The 21,428-nt window shown below is 38.8% G+C and overlaps 1 protein-coding gene across 2 annotated transcripts in view; it reads left to right on the top strand.

Annotated features, from left to right (window-relative positions):
* Positions 1-21,024, top strand: part of ACSBG1 (acyl-CoA synthetase bubblegum family member 1) — a 34,029-nt gene extending 13,005 nt beyond the window's left edge. Inside the window, exons 3-14 of one of the 2 annotated variants that reach the window (XM_086620166.1) lie at positions 3,814-4,031; positions 4,694-4,782; positions 5,553-5,673; positions 7,539-7,619; positions 10,304-10,453; positions 12,933-13,109; positions 13,624-13,805; positions 14,888-15,118; positions 15,678-15,895; positions 18,443-18,582; positions 19,583-19,829; positions 20,523-21,024. In XM_086620166.1, the coding sequence (XP_086476292.1) occupies positions 3,814-4,031; positions 4,694-4,782; positions 5,553-5,673; positions 7,539-7,619; positions 10,304-10,453; positions 12,933-13,109; positions 13,624-13,805; positions 14,888-15,118; positions 15,678-15,895; positions 18,443-18,582; positions 19,583-19,829; positions 20,523-20,599 (1,931 nt within the window). In that variant the 3' untranslated portion in view covers positions 20,600-21,024. Of the gene's footprint in view, positions 1-3,813; positions 4,032-4,693; positions 4,783-5,552; positions 5,674-7,538; positions 7,620-10,303; positions 10,454-12,932; positions 13,110-13,623; positions 13,806-14,884; positions 15,119-15,677; positions 15,896-18,442; positions 18,583-19,582; positions 19,830-20,522 lie in introns of both variants that reach the window. The other variant, XM_086620168.1, reaches the window with a different exon arrangement.
* Positions 21,025-21,428: the final 404 nt, after the last annotated feature.

Genomic DNA, 21,428 nt, shown 5'->3' with positions numbered 1-21,428 from the left:
TTCATCTGTTTAAAATAATTTTTGATATCAAGGCTGGGAGATACAGCCTGTACTATGTCACAACTGTTCAGTCATACATGGTGGAAAGGAATAACAACTGACTGATAAAAAATTGTATTTATGTTGTGAGTTTTTTCCTCCTGTAAAGTTTCTTGTTGAAAATTTGCACTTCACTGAAAAAACTGCACGCCTAAAATCCAAAATATTTATATCAGATGTCTTTGGGGCAATTCCTAAGACAAACTGCAGTATAGTCATCCTGTTATACGCTCTATGTATGAGATACTCTGAGCCTTCTCTTCCTTCAGCAGCAAAGACAATGAATCATGGAAAATTTAGCCTGATCATGGAATTTGGATTTGGAGGAGAATGACTATGGGGCAAAAAAAAAACACTCAAAGAGGCTCAAAGCGTGAAAATCAAGATTAACTATCTGAATAAAAGCTCTGCCTTTTTTGTTTTATCAGACAAAATAGTTTCCTTTAGGAGCAAATGTTTTGTCACCATCTCTGAGCCTCGGTGAATTCATATGAAGGACATGAGCCAAGGTCACATATTTCTGAATGAAAAAGAATTTTCGGTACAAAGTATAATGCAGGTAGCAGGAGTTACTGGAAAAAAGAGGAAAGGAACAAACATTCCCTTTTGCATATAGGGAACTTTCAGTGGCATTAAGTGCTTGAGCTGTGTGCTTTGTACAAAGCACAAGTATTTTGACTTCATGTTTTCTTATGCTCTCTGTAAATCTATGGGTGTATAACGTACCAATGCTCATAATGTATTTAAAGGATCTTTATTCCGGTGTCTGCTTTGGTTTCAGGTAGTACTGAGTTCAATTCCAGCCTGGACACTGCAGTTTAACTTTCAGATGCTAGTGAGGCAGAGCACCTATTTTGCTTTTCCTGAAGTTTACAGTTGGTTCATTCAGACTTTAGTCAGACATTCCTTCCCAGGCTCTTTCTGAGAAGAATGAGTCCTCTGCTCAAAGTCCCTCTGCAAACTGACAGCAGAATATATTGTTCATGTTCTGCTGTTTTTACAAATTCTATGGGACCAACTAGTTAGATCTTTAGACTTTTTTGGCTTATTACTTAGATTTAAAAACTGGTTTTTAGATTTAAGTTCTACCTGCAAATCTATTGCTCAAGTTGATATTCCTTTCCAATATGTGTTGTGTATTATTAAGATGATTCACTGAGTTTCTCTGAAACAAATTCTTTTCTTAGCCTTTGGTATGAATCAAAGATTCCTTTTTGACACCAGTAAAATTGCATAAGGAAACAAAAAAGGACACTCAGTTTCAAAGTACTTTTTTTTGTTTGTTTCTGTGTATAGATATTGCAATGATTTGATTGATTTTTTCACTCTTCCTTATGGAAACTATTATACTATCTACGTCTGCAGTGAAAAAGTAGTAATTAGGCAACTTGTTCAAGAGCATTTTTGTTATGCATTGACTAGAATGTTTTATTTTAGATCTGTATGGTATGGTTTTGTTTTCAACAGAGCAGTTGCCCACCTGTGCCCAACCACATCTGCAATCCCTGCCATCTTTGGGTTTAGGAGCCAGAACATCACGTAGAGTTTTTTTTGTCTGGGCTTTGGTGTGTCACTGCAGAAAATAAACGTTTGGATTAACACTAACTTCTGTCTCTCATGGGACTTATCTCTCATCCTTTTCACACCAGGATTACGGTTAAGTGCAGAAACACCTGCTTTGCCTTCACTACTCATAAAATATTTGTTGAGTGCCACTGTTTACACTTTGATAAAGTCAGTCTATTACCTAGAATTCTTCATAGCTACTTGTTTTCTAAACTGTCTGAATTTATGATGCTCTTCCTCCACTGATCTAAGCAAAGCTCCACACCTATGTTTTGAAAATCATTATATGCAATTTACACATGAGAAAATGAAGGCACGTGGAGATTAAGCAGCTTTATTTGTATTTATTGCTGTCATTATTTCTGTTTGTCAGGACGGTCAAGAGAACAAATGCAAGACTGTGAGTCAGGAACATAATGGGAGTCAGGAGCATTGGGTTCACACACATTATGGCTTTGACTGCTCAGCTCACTCGCTTTCTGCATGAGGGTTTTTACCTCCTTACCTGGGAGGAGGTAGAAAGGTGATTTTTAATTTTTTTTCCAAAATGCTCTGCACATGCTTGCATACCACATGGGGCAGTGAAATCTTCAGAAGTAGTTCCACAGAATACTGGCAGCAAACTAAACTGGTATTGGTATTTTTCAGTTTAGTAGTTGTACTTCGTCAGCTGACTATGATTGACTTTTTCTACACAGCAAAGTAATGAGACTTTTTTTTCCTTACTAGAGAAAGTTGTTTGGTTTGGGTTTTTTATGTACATTTGTGAGCTTACAGTAGCTTGTGGTGCCTCTAGTTATCTGTCCATATTGCAAGCCTGACTTGAGGGAGGCTGCAAGTGTGTTCTGAAGTGCTCACATGGATCCATCATGGATGCATTGATACATTGCCAGAAATGCTCAAGAGGGAGTTTCCAGGCCCTCCCTCTGTGAAGCAGCTAGAGGAACAGCATCTGAGAGGGATGTGAAGCATGTTGTACTTATGAACACTCCAGAACTGCTTTTTTCAGCCTCTGAGGTACCAGGAAACAGTATAGATACTAGCTGAGCATTCTTTACAGTTTTTACTCTCCATAAGTGTAGTAAAGACAGTTGTGCTTATTAGCTTATATGAGAAACTTCAAAAAGTTGTATTTTCTGTTACTGTTAATTCTGACAAACCTAAGCTCTTTGGTCTGAAATTTTCCACCAGCGCTCTGTAGAATATATTTGTTGTTGTTGTTGTTGTTTATGCTAAAAATATTTCTTCATTTATGAAAGTAAATCTAAGAAATGTTGTTCTTAAAATGTTCTTGTACTATTTTGTTCAGAAGTACGGGAACTAACTGTTCGAAGGGAAGTTGTGAGTGTTTTTTTGTCTTCCTTGTGAGAATTCACCTGAATTTTGCCAACTGATTAACCTCTAGATTCTCTAAGGAGCATGTTTATACTCAGCCTGCTTCTTGCTGGGTTTGCAAGAGCCAAGTAGGATTTTTGAGACAGTAATTTCTTGTGAATGCCAGAGACGGCCCCAATCCTTGACACTGGTGGTGAGCGCCAAGTGACATTAGTTGGTGCTCTGTGCCTGTGTCCTGTCAAAGAAGGGGAGGAAAAATACAGGAAGGACAGGGTGAGGAAGGCAAGAGCAGAAGAAGGTGAAAGATAATGTGGAAACAGGGCAAGACAGGAGTGAATGGAGTGGATATACACACTAGAACATAGGGCAGGTGACCAAAGGAAAAACCTGTGGAAAGTGGTGGGGAGCAGGGGCAGGATGACGCAGAATAACTTAGAGGAGGAAGGGGAGAGTTATGACAAGCAAAAGGAGCTCGGATGCTGAACAGGGACAGAAGTTTCAGGTCTTTCAGATCTCCATAGATATCTTATTCACCAGCTACTCCATTGGCTCAGGAGATAGGGAGTTGTGTAGTGTTGAGCAACAGCAAACAGAATCTTCTGGAATTGGTGATGTCTGTAACACACAGAAGATCAGCATAATTCTATTTGGTGACACTTTTATTCAAGACACAGAACAAAGTATGAGAAAGAAAGATTTCTTTTTCTACATGGAATTTTTGATAGAAAATTGGAAAGCCCTTCTCTCAAAAGGTGGGAAATGCCAGAGTTACGGTTAGTCCTGCAGTCTTTATTCAATCCTCCTGTCTTTTGGTACAGTTTCACAATATTTTTCAATGATAGAATACCTTGATGGTAATGCTTTACTTTCCAGAGTCTCTGTGGACTTCCTTTGCTGATGGCAGAGTCAAACTGAGAATAGATAACTCATGTCCGCAAACCCCCATAACGGTCCATCAGATGTTCAAGGAGAGCCTAGAAAAATATGGATCTCTTAATGCTTTGGCTAGCAAAAAGAATGGAAAGTGGGAGAAGATAACTTTTTCAGAGTATTACTGCCTTTCCAGGAAAGCAGCCAAGAGCTTCTTGAAGGTAGGTACAGGGAAACAAGACCAATTCCATTTTCTCCCTTTCTGTCTCCTGAAAAACCAAACTAACAAACAAAACCTCCCCAAAGACCTAACCCCAAAACCACAATTATAGACTTTTTTCTCATTAACTGAAGATCAGCAGTCATATTTTTTATTAAAATAATAACAATGAAAATTAGTTTTGGTCAAAGAGTTAACATTACTGTCAAGGCAACTTGTCTGCAAGTGAAGAGCTGCTGTTACACTGTCTCACTCAGTCATGGGTACGAAGCTCAGCATAAGGCCTTAAGATTAAAAAAAAAAAAAGAAAAATAGGTAAAAGCAGCACTTTCATGAACCTGGCAGGATAGATTTTTAAAATGTTCTAAACATAGGATAAGATTAGTACTCATTATGCCTCTGTTCATATTAAAGAGTTGCGGTTTTCAGGCCTTTCTGGACAGCAGAGGTCAACCAGGCAGAAGGTAGTGTAAAGCTTAGATCATGTTAATTGCTGGTAAAGACTGGTTTTGCTATAAGTATCAACACAGAGATGTCTTGTCAATACTGAAATAAGAAATAAATCAAAATTTTTCCATGGTTTGTATTTGCATATACGTGTTGCGCTGTATGTTTCTCTCCAGCGTGCCTACACTGTATAACCTTATGCTTACCATTTTTAAGCTTGGTCTTGAACGATTCCACAGTGTAGCAATCCTTGGATTTAATTCTCCAGAATGGTTCATCTCAGCTGTTGGAGCTGTTTTTGCTGGGTAAGATTTTTTTTGTTTTGGTTTATGGGGGGATTTGGGGATTTCTGTTTTGCTGGGTCTGGAAATGTAGCAAATCAGTATTGGGTGTCATATCCTGGAAGTCGTGCTGCAGCTGATTAGCATGTTCAGCGGCTTACTGGAGTCTCGTGGCTTTCAGTATATCTGAAGCAGTCCAGACACTCATAAATTGATCCTGTTTGCTATGGGCTTAACTGTGACAGTCACACAGAAGCTATTTTACAGTATCTTAATACTGGAAGATGTGGGAAACAGATGAGACTCCCAGTTTTATGTTAGTGATATTTGTCTACAGCAGGATATGTTCAAGTAGATGAAGTGAGAGATAAATACTAACTAGCCTGATTCCTTCTGTCCCGATACTTGTTTATACAATTTGGATTTTACCTCTTAAGCTGCTTCTGTGTCAGTGAAGTTCAAGTTAGTTATCTGTGTGCAGCTTGAACAGAAAGAGGCCGTAAGTGGTTTTTTTACCACTTCCCGAGCTAACTGTCATGTAGCCTCAAGTGGGTTAAAATGCTGAATCCTGGTCTATGGCATCTTCTACTGAACAGACTTTACATTTTTGCAATGTACCTATATCAGAGATATTCATGTATATCTGAATACTCCAAAAACACGTGAAAGCTGTGCTCCTGTTTACTTCTGTCTTCATGCTTGTTCAACTTTCATCTGATCTGTGATTATTATTTTTTGATACTAAGTGCATGTATATGTGTGTATAAATAAATATATGTACATTTTTGATACAGAGGAATTGTCACAGGAATATATACAACCAATTCTCCAGAGGCCTGCCACTACATCGCTTATGATAGCAAAACCAATATCATGGTTGTGGAAAATCAGAAGCAACTGGACAAGATAATGCAGGTACCACATGGCTGAATGGTTGCTTAAAATCCACAATTTTCTCATTTCTTGGTGCTGTATGTATACTGTATTCACTATCTGTATCACAGAGCCTTTCACGGGAGCGTTCTTATTAGGAAATCTGATATCTGGTGTTTGAGCTATTGGGGAACTTGCAGCTCTTCTCTATAGTGTCTGTCTCATACCTAAGCAGTTCTGATTCTCTGCAGCAGAGAGCTCACTGGCTGGTTCACTGCAATCTTACCTGGCAAAAAAACCCACAGTTTGATCCCATGTTTATAATGTCACCACCTGATTCTGTCTGGAAAAGTAGAGTACTTGAATGGGTGAGATTAGGATGATGCAAGTTTGTAAAGGCTTTCAATTTCAATATTAAGGATGCTAGGGTTCAGATTCTCCTCTTTCCAAATTGTCATCTTTTCCTTCTTGTAATACTAACCATTAAGGCTGTTGAGTTTCCTGCACTTTGATAGCATGATGGTTGACATGAGATGGACTTTAGTGACGCTAGAGAGGAGGAGGCTTTTTAAGTGAACGGTCACAATTCTGACAAAACTCTTCAGCATCTTCAAGTGGGATTCCACAAGGGTGCCAGATTGAAAGACCAACTTGACAGAAAGATCCCTGTTGCATGACTTGGGGGAGCAGCACAGGGCAATACCCTGGGAAGGGCTTGTCTGTCAGTGAGATGTTGAGGGAGGCCCGTGACTGGAGATGTGGCATCAAACTTGCACCAAATTGCACTGTTTGCTGATGTGAGGGGCCCTCCGTGATGGAGGTTTCTGCCAAAAACATGCACCTACCAGAGAAAAGGATCCCTGATTTTTTTTTCAAATGAATTTCATATAAGTTATACTTTAGTTGATTTATAGTTTGGGGTTTTTTATGTGATTTGGAGGAAGATTTTTATAAGTGTTCTGGAAAAACATACAATCGGAAAAGCCTTCTTGGACCAGGCTATGCTGTCATGAACTTGGACAGAAGAATACAAATTGAAGAATTCAAGGGATCTAATTCATACATATAGGAAAAGAAAAACCAGCTCTGGCCAACACTGCTTTATGCAGCCGAAGGTTTTTTGAAACTTCTTTTTTATTCTGGAAGAACCCAAGACTGAAGTAATAATGTAACATTTTTATTTTTCTCCTAATAATAAATCCATAATGGCTACCATCAAGCCACTGCTTTTGTATTAGCGCGGATTGATCAAGTCAGTTCAAAATGTGATTAATTCAAAGGCATCTGTGAGGCAAAAGTTCAGTGAAATGAATGTTCTCTGCAGGCCATGCTAAGAAGAGAAAGAGCTACCAAAAGCAGCAGCCATTGCTGTCTGCCTGCAAGCCCGCAGCTTTGTATTTTTATTTATCCTTAGGATGTGCATATGGCTTTCTTTTCTTTTTTTTCCTATAAAAAGGTAGAATGTATTTTTAGCAGTTTAACAACAGTTTTTGCTGAGGAACTTCCTCTATCTTTATTGGTAACCACAGCAGCTAGGGTCAGCTTCTAGCTTGACCTTGACTGTTCCTTGATGTGCCCTCTGGTGCATGATGAGAAAGGAGGCTGAGTCGTCTTTTCTGATGTTGGTTGGTTTGTTGCTTGGTTGTTTTTTTAAAAAAAAAATCTTTTGAGTGAAACCAAAGAGAGAGAGACTGTGTAACATCTCCTTTTTCCCCGTCTTCCCTCCCGCCCTCCTTGTTGAGCTAGTTAGTTGTGAGTTTAGGGGATGATATTTGAGGGTGGAGGGAAACAGGAAGTTTCTTGTGACTGTCAAGCCGTTAGAGTTTTCGCAGTGTTTTATTGGGAAAAAAAAAAGCTGCAGAAGTTATGAATAAAAAATAATAAATTTGTTTTTAAAAATCCAACAGATCTGGAATCGCTTGCCACACTTGAAAGCAGTTGTGCTATCTAAGGACTCCATTCCAGAGAGACATCCAAATTTGTATACGGTATGTGAATGCTCGAACAGAGTTACAATTCATGCAGTATTATTGTGAAATGTCTACCATTTAGAACGCATTGCTGTTTTCCAGCAAATGCATTTAAAAACTTCATCATTTTTTTCTGTTTAATTTGACTGTAACTTCATGTTTGATACTTGATGTTTAAAATCAGCGCTACCTTGCTTAAGTGCCTGTCTTGTGTCTTCCTGGCTTTTTAATTGTCTGGATTAACGAAACACCTATAGACTTCAGATGGAATGTGTGTTCTCAAACTGTTCAAAATAAAAGTTGTCCACTGGTGCTAGTGAAAAGCCAAATTGTGATTATTTACACTGGATCCAAGAACATGAAAATGCTTGTACTTTTACAGATGATTGTTGCGTTTTGTTTGCACCCGATATTTCTGGTGATAGGCAGCTATGGACTACACAGAGGACCACATTTTCTTTGTATACATAGAATCTTTGTATCAGATGGTAAAAATAAAGCAAAAACAGGGACAAAGCCAGGATCAGAATTTTCTGAGGCGTAGAAGTCCAGCCTTTAATTTAAGAAATATGAGGACTTGAAGCAGAACAGATTTTTGTAAACATGTTATTCCAATTTATTTTGAAAATATAATTGAAAATAACTAATAAGAATACAGAAATCAGCATTTTAAGAGGACTACAGATTGTCAAATTCTAGGCTGAAAAACTTCAACTGGGGGAAAAAAGATATTAGTGAAGAGTGAACAGTATAGAAATATTTAAAAATATTAGCAATTTTGATAATCTGAGGGGTTACTAGGTACACAAGAAAAAAATCTTCTGTGCTAGTTTTAATCATATCTTCCTTTGCTATGGTTGATAGCCTATAACTGTTACTAATAAACAGCTACAAAAATGATCTTAATATTTATATTTCTTAGTAAAAGAGTAAGTCCTAGCAATTAATTCTGGAACAACATTCAGTTGGTGAAACCTAAATAGCTGAGAATCGATACATTTGAAAACACCCTGATTTGGGTATCGGGTTAGACATATTTTCTCACTGGAGAAGGGTAGCTGTGAGGGTGTCTGAGAGTTGCCATAGTTTGTCCTTTAAAAGAAAAATCAGAGATGAAGTCACCAAAGGCAGAAACGATTGTTCTTTAGGTTTGATGTAAAGCAAACCACCCAAACCACATGGCATTTGATAAAAGGGATTTGTGTTGCAAGTTGACAGCTAACATGTCATGAGCGATCGCTGCAGTGAGGGCAGAGCCCTAGTTCTCTGGTCACTGCCTGTTTCCAGAAGGCAAATGCAAAGTCAGTAGTGTGCGTGACTGTTTGTTTGTACCTTTCAGGCTCTGTGGAATGGGAACACTGGCTGTTGCAGGTGCTGTTCAGTAAACAAAGCCTAGGCAACAGATTGACAGTGATTAACGCGTTCTAGTATGAGAATACAGTAAGGTCAGGAAAAGAGGAACAACTGCTAAGTCACATAGGAACAATTACACCCTTGACACCTCCACTTTCCAGGAGCTAGTGAAATTGATGCAGCCACATTCCGTGGGAAGGGATGGGATGTGACAAATCCTCTGCTGGCTACAGACCAGTGCATTGTACTGCCTCTCTTTTCAGAGATGTGTTTGTTGGAAGAAAGTATAAAACTGATGATAATCAGAAGAATCCTTAGGACAACCTTGCCACCCAAGGGAAGGAAGTCTAGGTGCCACAGAGGCTAGCTGTTGTAACCTTAGAAGTACACTGTCTATTGGCAGAGGTCTGAAGGAGACAATGAACCTCCCCTCAAGCACAGGCTCTTCTTTTTCACCTCTGCTGTCCTTTGCATCATCCCCTTTACTGGTATGGGGTCCTAGATAGAGCTTCAAGGAGTCGTTGAAGAATGGAGGTTCTGCATCTTACATTTGAATAATGCAGTCCTGTAGCACAGTGTGAATCATCTGATTCCAATGGGAAACTGACAGTTTGGTTATTAACTTTCTCAAAAAATTTTGTTATACCCCAGTTTTCAGTTAGCGCTGAAATCAATGGTACACTTAGCAGCATATCAGGTGCACGCAATAGAAGTATCTGGGAGCCAGCAGTATAACACAGAGGACCAGGTTCAGCATTCTTCTGGGCCAATTTGTGCTGCACAAAAGTCCAGCATCATAAAAGGTTTAGCTTATTCTAGGTTGAGACAAATTTGAATGGAAGTTGTGACCAGCATCGTATACTCTGCTATAAAATAGTGGATAATTTGGGCATTCACACATCTAGATGATGATGGTTTTGCACAGAAGCTTTCATCCAATTACTTTGTATTTATAGAGAGGACAAGGAATTATAGATGGAACGTCACAAGTGTACTCTTACTTAAAAATGGGACATCTAAATTCCTTTAAATAAAGACTCAAAATCATTCTAGTAACAGTGTAAGAGAGTAACAGAATTTTAGCCTCTATGACTTGTCCATAGTATCTATCTTGGAGGAGGAACAGTATTATCATTCCCTTCTTGGACACTGAAGACTTGTGGCAGCACAATTTTAGATAGTCAGTTTGCATGTATTACATGGGCAAGACCTTGGGGAAATTTGCCTTGGAAACATGTTCAGAGCAAGGCACTGAAGTTTTCTGCCAGTCTTGAGACTGATAAAATACTGCATCTTTCCCATGTGTAAGAAGCCACTTGATATCCTGTATTTTCTGTTGCGTGTTCCAGATGGAAGAGTTTCTGGAGTTGGGAGATGACATATCTGATACTACTTTGGATGATATTATTAACTCCCAAAAGCCGAATCAGTGCTGTGTACTAGTATACACGTCCGGAACAACTGGGAAGCCGAAAGGAGCCATGCTGAGTCATGACAATGTATGTACTTTAGGCTCTTCCTCTAGCATCAAAAGAGCAACGTACAAGGATATTTATTCCTGTGTTTTAAAATGACTGGTACCTACTAGAGCCTCGAAATCATTTTGCTTTCGCAACATGGAAAGTGTACTACAAAGCAATGCTCAAAAGGTAGTCAGCTGTTTCTGGTAAAGTAGAAGCATGGTGAAGAATGAAATTCCATTCAGACTAGCACTTCACAAGGTTAACAGTTTGCTATTAATATCAGATATTTGTTCACTGGTGTTTTTGTAAAATATAATGCATATGTTCATAAATATAATTCACAGATTACCATAAAGTCTCTCAGGTGATGTCACAGGTCATCTCAAAACGAACAAATCGTATACATCAGCCAGTCATTATCAAAACAGCTTGATAGACTGCTTTTCAAATTTTATTAAAATTGGAGGTGGATGTGTAGGGTTTTTTAAACTTTGGCATTATTACATTCCTAGACTTGGATTTCTGCATCTGTCACTGGGGAATAATACAACTTTAGTTGTATGTAGCCCTGGTAGTTGCAATAACCCTACCTGCATGTTGCAAGCAGAAAATTTTCCAGTAGTAGAGAAAAGCAAAGTCGTTTGCAAAAACGACTTTCCTCAGAGGTCTACTAGCAAAGACCTGGACTGCAGTTGTTTTGTTTTTATATATATATATAAAGTGTTTTTGTTTTTTTTTTCAAGGTGGCTGAGCGGGATTGGAAAGTGATAGAGAGCCCTTCTGAGTGCATAGACAATCTATGAAAGGGCTGGTCTAAGTTATGGTCTCTCCTGTTAAAATAATGCGGAAACACACTGTGCGGAGCAATTCACCCAAATGCAGGGAATCAGTACAGTAGGATCTGGAAGCAGAACACAGTGGACCTGATAGACAAAAAGAGTGTTCTGATGTTGCAAATCCTATGCTCTTCCATCTCAAAGGAGTCTGGTGTCATTTCCATGTTAGCTGCCAAACTATTCCTGGCTGGTGATCACAAACAGGCTATTTTTGTGTTGACGAACAGTGGAAAACATGTCTTGTCTGTAACTGTGCTGCTGCCTTCTTTAGTCAAAAGATGTTTGTCACTGTCCATGTGCAAAACCAATGCTGAGTCAGTCATATATGCACCCACACAGCTCTGTTGTGAGTGTGCCTGCATGCCGCGAGGCTTGGAGGATAAGAAGGATAAATAATCAGTATAACCACATCTCAAAGACATCCCCTTCTGCCGACTGAGTAAGTCTCCTATAGCCACTCGTCCAGTGCTGCTGCCTGAACTCAGAGTGGCCTGGCCTGGCAGCATGCTGCTCCTTTAAAACCTCTCTCGAGAATCTGTATTTCCTTAGACTGAACATACGCTTGTACTTTCTCATTTATTACAAAGAAAAGGAGCTGGCAGGAACATGCTGTGGTAACAGATACTGCATGTGATTTGTATCTCTTCCCTGCCATCTCAAATAATCTCATTTCTGTGTCCTTCCCTACCTATTTTAGATTAGACTCCTCTGAGAAAGAGTTAGGGGGTTTTGGGGTGTTTGGTTTGGTTTGGGATGTTTGGGGTTTTTTTGCTGTGCACGTATATCTTTTCCCTTCCCCCTCATGCAATCACTTACATTTGTGGCTCTTCCATACACTATATTCTGATAATGAAGATACGCATATTTAGCATCCTCGACCTGCATCTTTTGAGATAAACTGGGAATTAGGAAGAAGAGGGAGGGGAACATCATACAGTTTCACTAAGAAGTCAAGCAGCACATCTTCACAAATATTCATGTATGCAGTGCCACTCACAGGGATATATCTGTGCATGTGTGTCTCACTTGTGAATATTCCAGAGGAGTGGAATACAGCAGCTGTCTTTCTCATTAGTGCTTAGACAGGTGATGATCAATACAAGGCAATGAGCTTGTTGCTGATACTAAACTGCACTTTGAGCTCACTGATCACTGAGTTTTTGTTGTTCTTTTTCAGGTAAACATATAGAATCATAGAATGGTTAGGGTTGGAAAAGACCTCAAAGATCATCTAGTTCCAACCCCCATATAGACGTAGCACCAGTGAAAAGTGCCAGCTTGATATAAAGTGTGGACAGTAGGAGAGTTGCAAAAGAAGAGGCAGATCAATTTGCTCCTTGTCCATCCAGCCCATGGCTGCCCTGCTCAGTGTGTCCCTAGGGCGTGAGGAGTTGGTAGTGTTCATAGCCCAGTCAGGCAGCAGAAAGACTGCATTTACTTATGTTATCTGCAAGCTGTGTTGCTGCTAAGTTCATCTTGCTTTTGACTGAGTGTCCCCCAGGGAATTGACAGTCTGGTGTGTTATCAAAGATTGCAATGTCTTCAGCAATTTCTGTGAGCACAGATTCTGCATAGTTACCTTAGCATAGCATGAAGATCCTTACTTTGTGTTAAAAGGAAAAAAGAAAAAAAAAAACAAACCAAAACACCATACCTAATGTGTTTTATTATTTAATCAGGTAACTTGGACATCAGCACATTGCAGCAGAGCAGGAGATATGCAACCTGCAGAGGTCCAACAGGAGTCTATAGTCAGTTATCTCCCACTCAGCCACGTAGCTGCGCAGATGTATGACCTGTGGACTGGAATCAAATGGGGAGAGCAAGTTTACTTTGCTGAGCCAGATGCTCTGAAGGTATCTGTCTTGTATTGCACCTAATTAAGCTTGCACTTCTTCTTAGAAAAGATGCCAAGGAGAGAGTATTGTCTTTGAAGATGTGCAGAAGATGAAAATTGAGAGTCCATTATTGTAAGAATTATGGAAAAATAGAATCCATTAGACTTGCGATCCAGTGCTCTAGACTCCAGTTAAAATGCAAAATCCAGATCCATAAGCTTCTATTAAGGCAGAAGAATATGCATCTAAAGCAAAAGAAATACAAGCAATTTTTGGAGGAAAGGGAGACAGAAGGAACTAACCCACTGATATGTTTTCCTTCTTGTGTGTGTACCTCCCCTGATGTGTCAGAGCTGGCACATGTTAGTGCATATGTCTGACTGGAGTAGGTCCAGCAGTCCTTTTTTATAGCCTACGTGTTTAGTGATGTTCAACATGTTAGCGTTGCAAGATGCAGACTACATCACCAAGCCTCTTTATCACTGCTGTGGGCTTTTTGCAATGTTTTGAAATGGTGTAATGATTTTAACAGGGCAGCTTGATCAACACACTAAAAGAAGTGCAGCCAACATCTCACATGGGAGTTCCCCGAGTATGGGAGAAAATCATGGAGAAATTAAAGGATGCTTCTGCTCAGTCAGGATTTATGAAGAAGAAAATCCTGTCATGGGCTATGTCACTTAGCTTAGAGAGAAACCTAAACTGCTCAAGCAGGTATGTATTATGAGTTAGATTTCGTCAACCTGGAAGTAGCTATCTGCTTATAATAAACCACAAAGCATCAGTGAGACTCGGAATGTAAATGGGTAAAATTTGGCCTGGCAACACAGCAAATATAATGCAAGAGGGAGAGAGTAGTTATCAATAAGAGTAGGCTGTTCTTAAACACGAGTGACTGTTCAAAGTGCCCCTCCATCCTCCCTGAGAACCTACTCCCACGAACACATCCCCCAGCTCTGTGTCTTTGGTGAACTGAACTGGTTAGTTTTCAGCTGGGAGAGTTCCCTGATGCAGTGCACCATGTGGTTGTGCAAGTGCTCGTTACTGGTTTGTGGAAGGAAGGGGCATGAATTTGGAGGAGGTGTATGAGAGGGGGTAAATTCTGGGGGACAGCCCAGACAGACTGGCTCATGCCAGTTTGGGTACGCACCATGTGAGTAAGAACATCTCATCTCTGTACACAAACTCAGGGACCCCCTGTGAATTCTCTGAGCTCTAAGTGCATTATCTGTGTTCTGAGTAACGGTGGTATTTTTCTCCATAAGATTGCCTAGAAAAAGAATGTTGTATAAATTCAAATATTAACTTAATTCCCACTTTTTGCCTGTTCCAAAGTCTGTTAAAGTGTTGATACGATGGAGTGTGAAATTGCTTACAGAAAATGGTATTCCAAAAGCTCATGCAGTGATACTGCTTTGCTTGTCTGATCATTCAGCTTCTCAGATCGGTCCTCCAAGTTTCACGGTTTAATGGGGTATAAGTTCTCAGAGGTGCATTTAACTTACAAAGAATCAGGAATACGAGAGCTTTGTTTTATACACTACATTTTTATAGATTCTTTATGTATGTGCAGTACTCAGACACCTCAAGAGTTAGAGTTCACTAGCAATGAAAGACACTGAATAAATGATAAAAGGACAAATATGTAACCTGTTCTTACTGATGTCACTTCTGTCAACACCCAAAACCAAGTGGCAAATATATCTCTAAACTAAATTTGTGTCTGATTTTGTTTTGGAGATTTCACAGGTTGCTCTGACTTACTGTCTCCTTCTCATGTGGTTTGTACTCAGCAGTGATTTAAAGCAGTTCTGGACGAGATTAGCAGACTACTTAGTGCTTGCAAAAATACGCGGTGCGCTGGGTCTTTCTTGCTGTCAGAAGCACTTTTGTGGTGCTGCTCCTCTCAACGAAGAAACGCTGTATTTCTTCTTGGGTCTGAACATCACTCTGTATGAGGCCTATGGGATGAGTGAGACCACAGGTCCGCATTGCCTATCTGGGCCTCGTATTTACAGGCAGCACAGGTAATTTTACTTTTTTTTTTTTTTTTTCCCCAAATGTGGTATATTTTATTGTATCTAGGAGAAGAGTATTTACTAAGTTCAGCAAAGATCTTATCACTTATTTTATTTTCTCTCAGTGCATTGCCACTCTGTTGTGACTTTGGGAGGCAAGGACACATTGCCTCTGCAGAGTGCCATGCCAAGAGCACTGGAAGTGATCTACAGCATTATATGCAGGACACAGTTAGTAAATCTGATGCATATCCTAGCCCTGGCCTAGAGTAGGATAACATTAAAATGCAGGACCTCAAATACAAAAGTGTTTTTTCACCTGAAGATGGAGAGGGAAAAAAAAACCCAAAAAGCATGGGGCAAGGTAGACAGCTGAAAAGAGCTTAGGTACTCTAACGTATCTGCCCTAGTGAATTAATATTCCGTAACTTTGAAACAGTTACAGCAGGGTGTTATTTACAGTCACTAATATTTTGGTGGTTCAGGGATTTCACGTGTTAGACATCTTGTCAGTGTTATATTTTGTATTTCTGTGCTCCTTATGGTGTTTTCTATTCTTCTCCAATAGCTGTGGTAAACCAGCACCTGGCTGCAGGGTGAAATTGGTGGATGAAGATGCAGAAGGCAATGGAGAGATCTGTTTCTGGGGAAGGACTGTTTTCATGGGTTATTTAAATATGGAAGACAAAACAAAAGAAGCCTTTGATGAGGATGGGTGGCTACATTCTGGAGATCTGGGAAAACTAGACAAGGATGGCTTTCTCTATGTCACTGGAAGAATTAAAGGTAGTAAGCAAAATCTTGGTCCATGTTTATGGTAACTGTTCAGTCACATGTGCCCATCTAATTAAGCATCTTTCCTCTAATGGCAGCACTGTTGACCTAACAGGAAGGTAAAATAAACTTTCCTATGAGGAAAGGCATGGTGTGCCCTGTTCAGGCCCTCTAGTCTGTAATAGGTGGAGATAATTCAGTTCCTACAATGAGGCTTTTTATCTCCCAGACCTTTGTTCAGTATTTATTACAATTGGTAATGTAAAATAATAATGCAGATTTAATGTGTCTTCTTTAATTCTAATGATCTATTAAGCTGCCCAGTCTCCCTTTGAATCTTGCTAAATTGTCTTAATTGCACATTAGAATGTTTAGACAGTAACGAGAGACAACCCTCTGTTGTATAAAAGTTGTAGCTGTAGGTCAGAGCTAGGTTCCTCTGATGCCTTAGGTGATGCGTTTGCAGAGACTAGTATTGAAGCTTGAGAGCATAAGGGAAGGTTAAAGCTAAAGCAATAAACCCCGGTGGTCTCACAGTCCATAGCTTGAAGTCCTATATGAGTAAGACTGGTCACTTGCTTACTTGGAATCTTTTTTTCATGATACATATTCAGAGAGTGGGCTGGTCACAGCTGAGATGTAACTGAAGAAGATTTGAAAACTGAGTAACTATCATCTTAGAATATAAGATGAATCACGAGGGAGATAACATGGATGCGTGAATTTGTCATAGGATGATGTAGTGTCCTGTTAGGAATCGGGACTTGAGTAGATACTATTAATAGCCTGCACCAAATGCAGCTATCTTGATTTTGATTTGCTTTCTTCTCTGATTCATTTTCTTTTAGCGCAGCAGTTGCCAGTGCCGAGTTTCATTCTGTCATAACAAATATTTGTTTTCACTTACATCTTCCTTGATTGCTGACCTAATAACAATTACTCTAAATTACAGGATAGGTAGACCATCTAGGGTAAAATAACTGACTGTCCAGTTTCGTTAAAGTTTTAAATCCAAGCTCAAATAAGGTAAAATCTAATAGAAGGTAGTAGAGAGGCTTTTCTTCTAGTGACTGAGACAGGACTTCTTCCTTTGCTTCTGTGGGTCTTAGGAGTTTTAGGACTCATTAGCTGCAAAGCATGAAGATGTAGCTAGAGAAGTCCTTACAGGGGGAGTATTTGTAGAGGTGTGGAAGAAGTTAGAATTGTTGTGGTTGTCTGGATCAGCTGGGAAGAAGCTGACATCTCAGACAATGAAAAAATAAATGGCATAGAGATTGCTAAAGGATCTAAGACAAAGACAGGACTAAGACAAAAGGAGGGGGGAATGAAAGGAAAAAAAAAAAGACCTCTTGCAAGTTTGGATACACAACTGACTGCGGTGTGTATCTGTGGTTTGACAGAAGTCTCTCATTCTATAAACACTACTTGTGCTTTCTCAAAGGTGTGCAGTGTCGACTAGGGAGAGAAATAGCTTTGATAGTTGCAAGATCAATGCCTATTCCACATGATAAGGTTGACCGGAAGTTATTTCTCATCATGGTTCTCATGGAGCAGTAGAGATGGTAGGGCCCAAACCTGTGAATGCTGAAAGGGTGCTATATTCCCTTGGTTGCATCTAAATTCTTCAAGCTGATTGCTGGCAGGGAATCGGGTACCAACCCGATCCTTAACACATACAGTCAGCTGCATTATGACACAGAAGATGAGTTATACCGTTTGTCTGCACTATTTTTGAAGCATGTTCTGAAATGCTGCTAAGACTATTGTTTGAGGACAGTGAGAAGTCGCCAGTGTAATGAAAGCAAAGAGTTGGAATTTACTTAAATAATACTCAAATTTGTAATAATTCCAACGAATAGACGTATTACACCTCAGAACAAATGCATTCAAATAAAAATGTGCATTCCTTTATCAATAGAATAAGGTATCACTACCAGCGTTTACAAACCTTAAAAATATTAAGATTCCAGTCTGCCATATTCCCCTCATCTCAAAAGTAGGGCAGGAATCACTACTTCCACAGCAGACTTCCTCTTTTAGACCTTTACTTCCTCCTCACGCTCCTCTCTCCCTTCTTTCCATGTTGCTTTTAAGGAGTCTTCCTGCACTAGTAACTTGTTTTTGTCTGACCCCTCTTGGTGGCTTTAAGAATTAGTTTTAATCACGATGTTAACAATGAACTTTCTTTTTGTGAGACAGCAACAGTGAAATAATGAATGAATCCTATGCTAATTTGGAAGAGGTGATTTCTCGTAGAAAAATTACAGGTTATGCTACAGTGCCTTGAGAATACCTAACCTGTTGCTGGATTACATAAAAGTTATCTGGAGCAAATATGTTACACTAAGGGAGAACTGAGAACTTAAGCACATATTTTAAAAATATTAGCATTTTTATTTTGAAGATAATTAATAGGCTTTGTTCTCCTTGAAAACATTGTCTTTGGAAACAATCTCTCTTGCGATTTATGTCAGAGTAAGAAAAGTGGGTCAAACCAGACATTAACCTGATCTTCAGAATTTATTTGAATTCAACTAATAGCCTTTCTTTTTTGCCTAGATTTGATTATTACAGCTGGAGGTGAAAACGTGCCTCCAATTCCAATCGAAGATGCTGTTAAAAAAGAACTCCCAATTGTTAGTCATGCTATGGTGATTGGAGATAAAAAGAAGTTTTTGTCCATGTTGCTGACCCTCAAGGTACACCAGTTTAAATATTGATTTCAGTGAAATTATACACCTGCACCTAACAAAACAAGAAGAATTTTGAACTGTTTGTAAAACGACCCAAAATTAGATGGGAGGATGGTAGTGGAGAAAAAAAATACAGCAATTACAAATCCTTCTTATGATTACATGTTCTGCTAAACATCTATGTGTTTACTGCTGTTTCTCCTATACATACAAGACCTTTTTTTTTTTATTTAAATGCAAATTTTTATTTAAGAAATGTTGACAGAGTGAGAAATCTCTGTAACGGAGCACAGTAATAGCTTTTATTCTTACAGACAAGCAAAACCAACAAATGTTCCTGTTAGGGGCAAAACCAATTTCTAACAGAAACTTTCCAACAGAAACATTTCTCTACAATTTGTTCTTTCCATATTGCTCAAGAAGGATGACTGTAGAACAAAATAATTAATAGTTTCGCTGTGGTACATGCTGCAATTGAGAAATCACTTTTTTCTAAAACATTTGCATTTTGTTCTGTGTACATTCACATAGTGAACTACTCTTTGGTTTTTCTCAAGTTGTTTACTTCTACGACTGGTAACTCCCCATCTACTGGTACAATAGAAATACTAATGGAACAAGTCTAACTTCAAAGAATGCTTCTATCTCAAGCTGTTTACGTTATACCACTGTAATTCAATTTAATGATGATCTGAATGTTCCCTTGTAACAATGGAGTAATTTGGAAAATGTGGTAGAAATTCAAGGTCTGTGGATGGACTTTGTTGCCTAATTTATCAACACATTTTAAGTCTGTCTGTTATCTGTGTATAAGCCAAAAATATTTGCATTTGGTAGCCAAGTGGAATGAAAAGCACTATCGCCTGTAGGTGTTTCTGCTTTTTAAGGCTTACAGAATGTTTGGGTGTTGATGCTGAGCCTTTTTGATTCTTACTAGTCAGGGAGGACCTGATCAGATCACTGGGAAGAGTGAACTATTGATGATTCACTTCATTTGATATTTTAGAGCGTGCCGGACCCAGATACATCTGATCCCACTGATGTTCTCACTGAGCAAGCTAGAGACTTCTGCGAGAAGACGGGTAGTAAAGCCACTAAAGTGTCAGAGATTGTAGCTACAAGAGACCAGGCGATCTACCAGGCCATTCAGGAGGGAATCAACAAAGTCAACATGAATGCTACTAATAGGGTTCATTGTATTCAAAAATGGATAGTCCTGCCAAGGGATTTTTCCATTTCTGGGGGAGAACTAGGTAAGATTTACTGATTTATATTGAGGTATACACACAGTAAAGAGGCTGATGATCTAAAACTGCTAATACAGCTTTTATGCCAAATTCTGGGTACAGCCACTAGAGGGAAAGCGAAAAAACGTTACGCAGCATATGTTAAAGAATACAAAAATCAGAGGTTTTGCTGTGTACAGATGTATCAATCTGTGCTCACTTACAAATACAGCTGTATAGTTAAATTTCAGATTGCTTTGGGCAATTAAACAATCATGTTTAACATGTTTAAATCATGTTTAAACAAACATTCTGGTTAATTCCTTGTGCATTACAGTTTTAATAACTTCCAGTAATAACACTGAAAATTTCTCATTAAAAAAAAAAAAAGAGAAGCAAGACAGCCGAAAGCCTGACAACAGAGCCCCAAACACATTACCAGGCTCTTTGAATAAACTGGAAATTGCTTAAAAGCTTTCAAAAACATCATCCTTTCAATTATTTTTAATGAAAAAAAGTAGTAGTAGTCAGTCATCATCCTCATGCTTATGTGGAGGCAACCTTACATACGCTGCTTCTCACTTTTAGCAGGTATCTCCACTTACAGAGAGATGTTCCTCCAAACGGGCTCTTCAATAAAGTATCTTAGGAACCAAAGTTCAAATTGACTATGAATTTTTGTTCCTATTTCTGTTATTGTGATTAACTCCCTCTTTTAAGGTCCGACAATGAAGTTAAAACGGCTCACCGTGCTTGAGAAATACAGAAATGAAGTAGACTCCTTCTATGAAGAATAAGTCGTCTTTCGTCCAAGCATTACGAAAGATCTGTGAGCTAAAGGAAGTATTTCCTAATCAAAAGCATTAATGAAGATTATGCTTGTTTGGGTTTTGCAGTCTATTGAGCTGAACCACTAGAGATCTGCTGTGTTAATTTAGTTGTTACTGATACTCACCTAATAGTTTGTGCTCTTTTTGCAAAAGCATTTACATGGCATGTTTTCTAATACTGTTTTTAATTTATGCCCTAAATGATTAAGATCAAAAGCATCTTCTTGTGTTGTACAAAGCGGGTATAATTAATTAATTCTGCTAGGCTGAAACAGAAGGAAAATTTTTTATACAATGATCTTCCCTTCCCATTTTTTTTGTTCTATAGGAGGCTACCTGTAGCTCATGATACATTTTGGTAGATTAGTAGTTAGCAGTACTGCTTAGTGAAACTTATACCACTACAATGATAAAGATAATTACTTTAAACAATACTCAAAAGGGCTGTTTTTTTTCCTCCCAGAGAAGAGTTTATTTTTGTGCACTAACACAACGTTTCCAAAACTAAAGACACTCTTCCATTTTTACAGTGACTAGAATTCAGACTTTTGTGAAAGCAGCAACTCACTGTTTCTTAAATTCATGTTGAAATAAGCATTACTATTTCTCCTTAAAAAAAAAAAAAAAATAATCAAAACAGTTGGGGGAATATCTCCCTAAGATTCAAAGACACAAAGTAGCAAATACAGGAGCTCGCACATTAAAATGCTATTTAGAACAGAACCTTCTTTAAAATTGTTGGCAGTTTTTTGAGGTTTTTTTAAGCAAAAATATTTAGAAGCAATGTTTGTCAGTG

The sequence above is a fragment of the Tauraco erythrolophus genome, chromosome 14, assembly GCF_009769465.1.
Source record: "Tauraco erythrolophus isolate bTauEry1 chromosome 14, bTauEry1.pri, whole genome shotgun sequence".
NCBI lineage: Eukaryota > Metazoa > Chordata > Aves > Musophagiformes > Musophagidae > Tauraco > Tauraco erythrolophus.
Note: the sequence above shows the minus strand (reverse complement) of the source record. Positions and strands in the feature narration are given on the sequence as shown.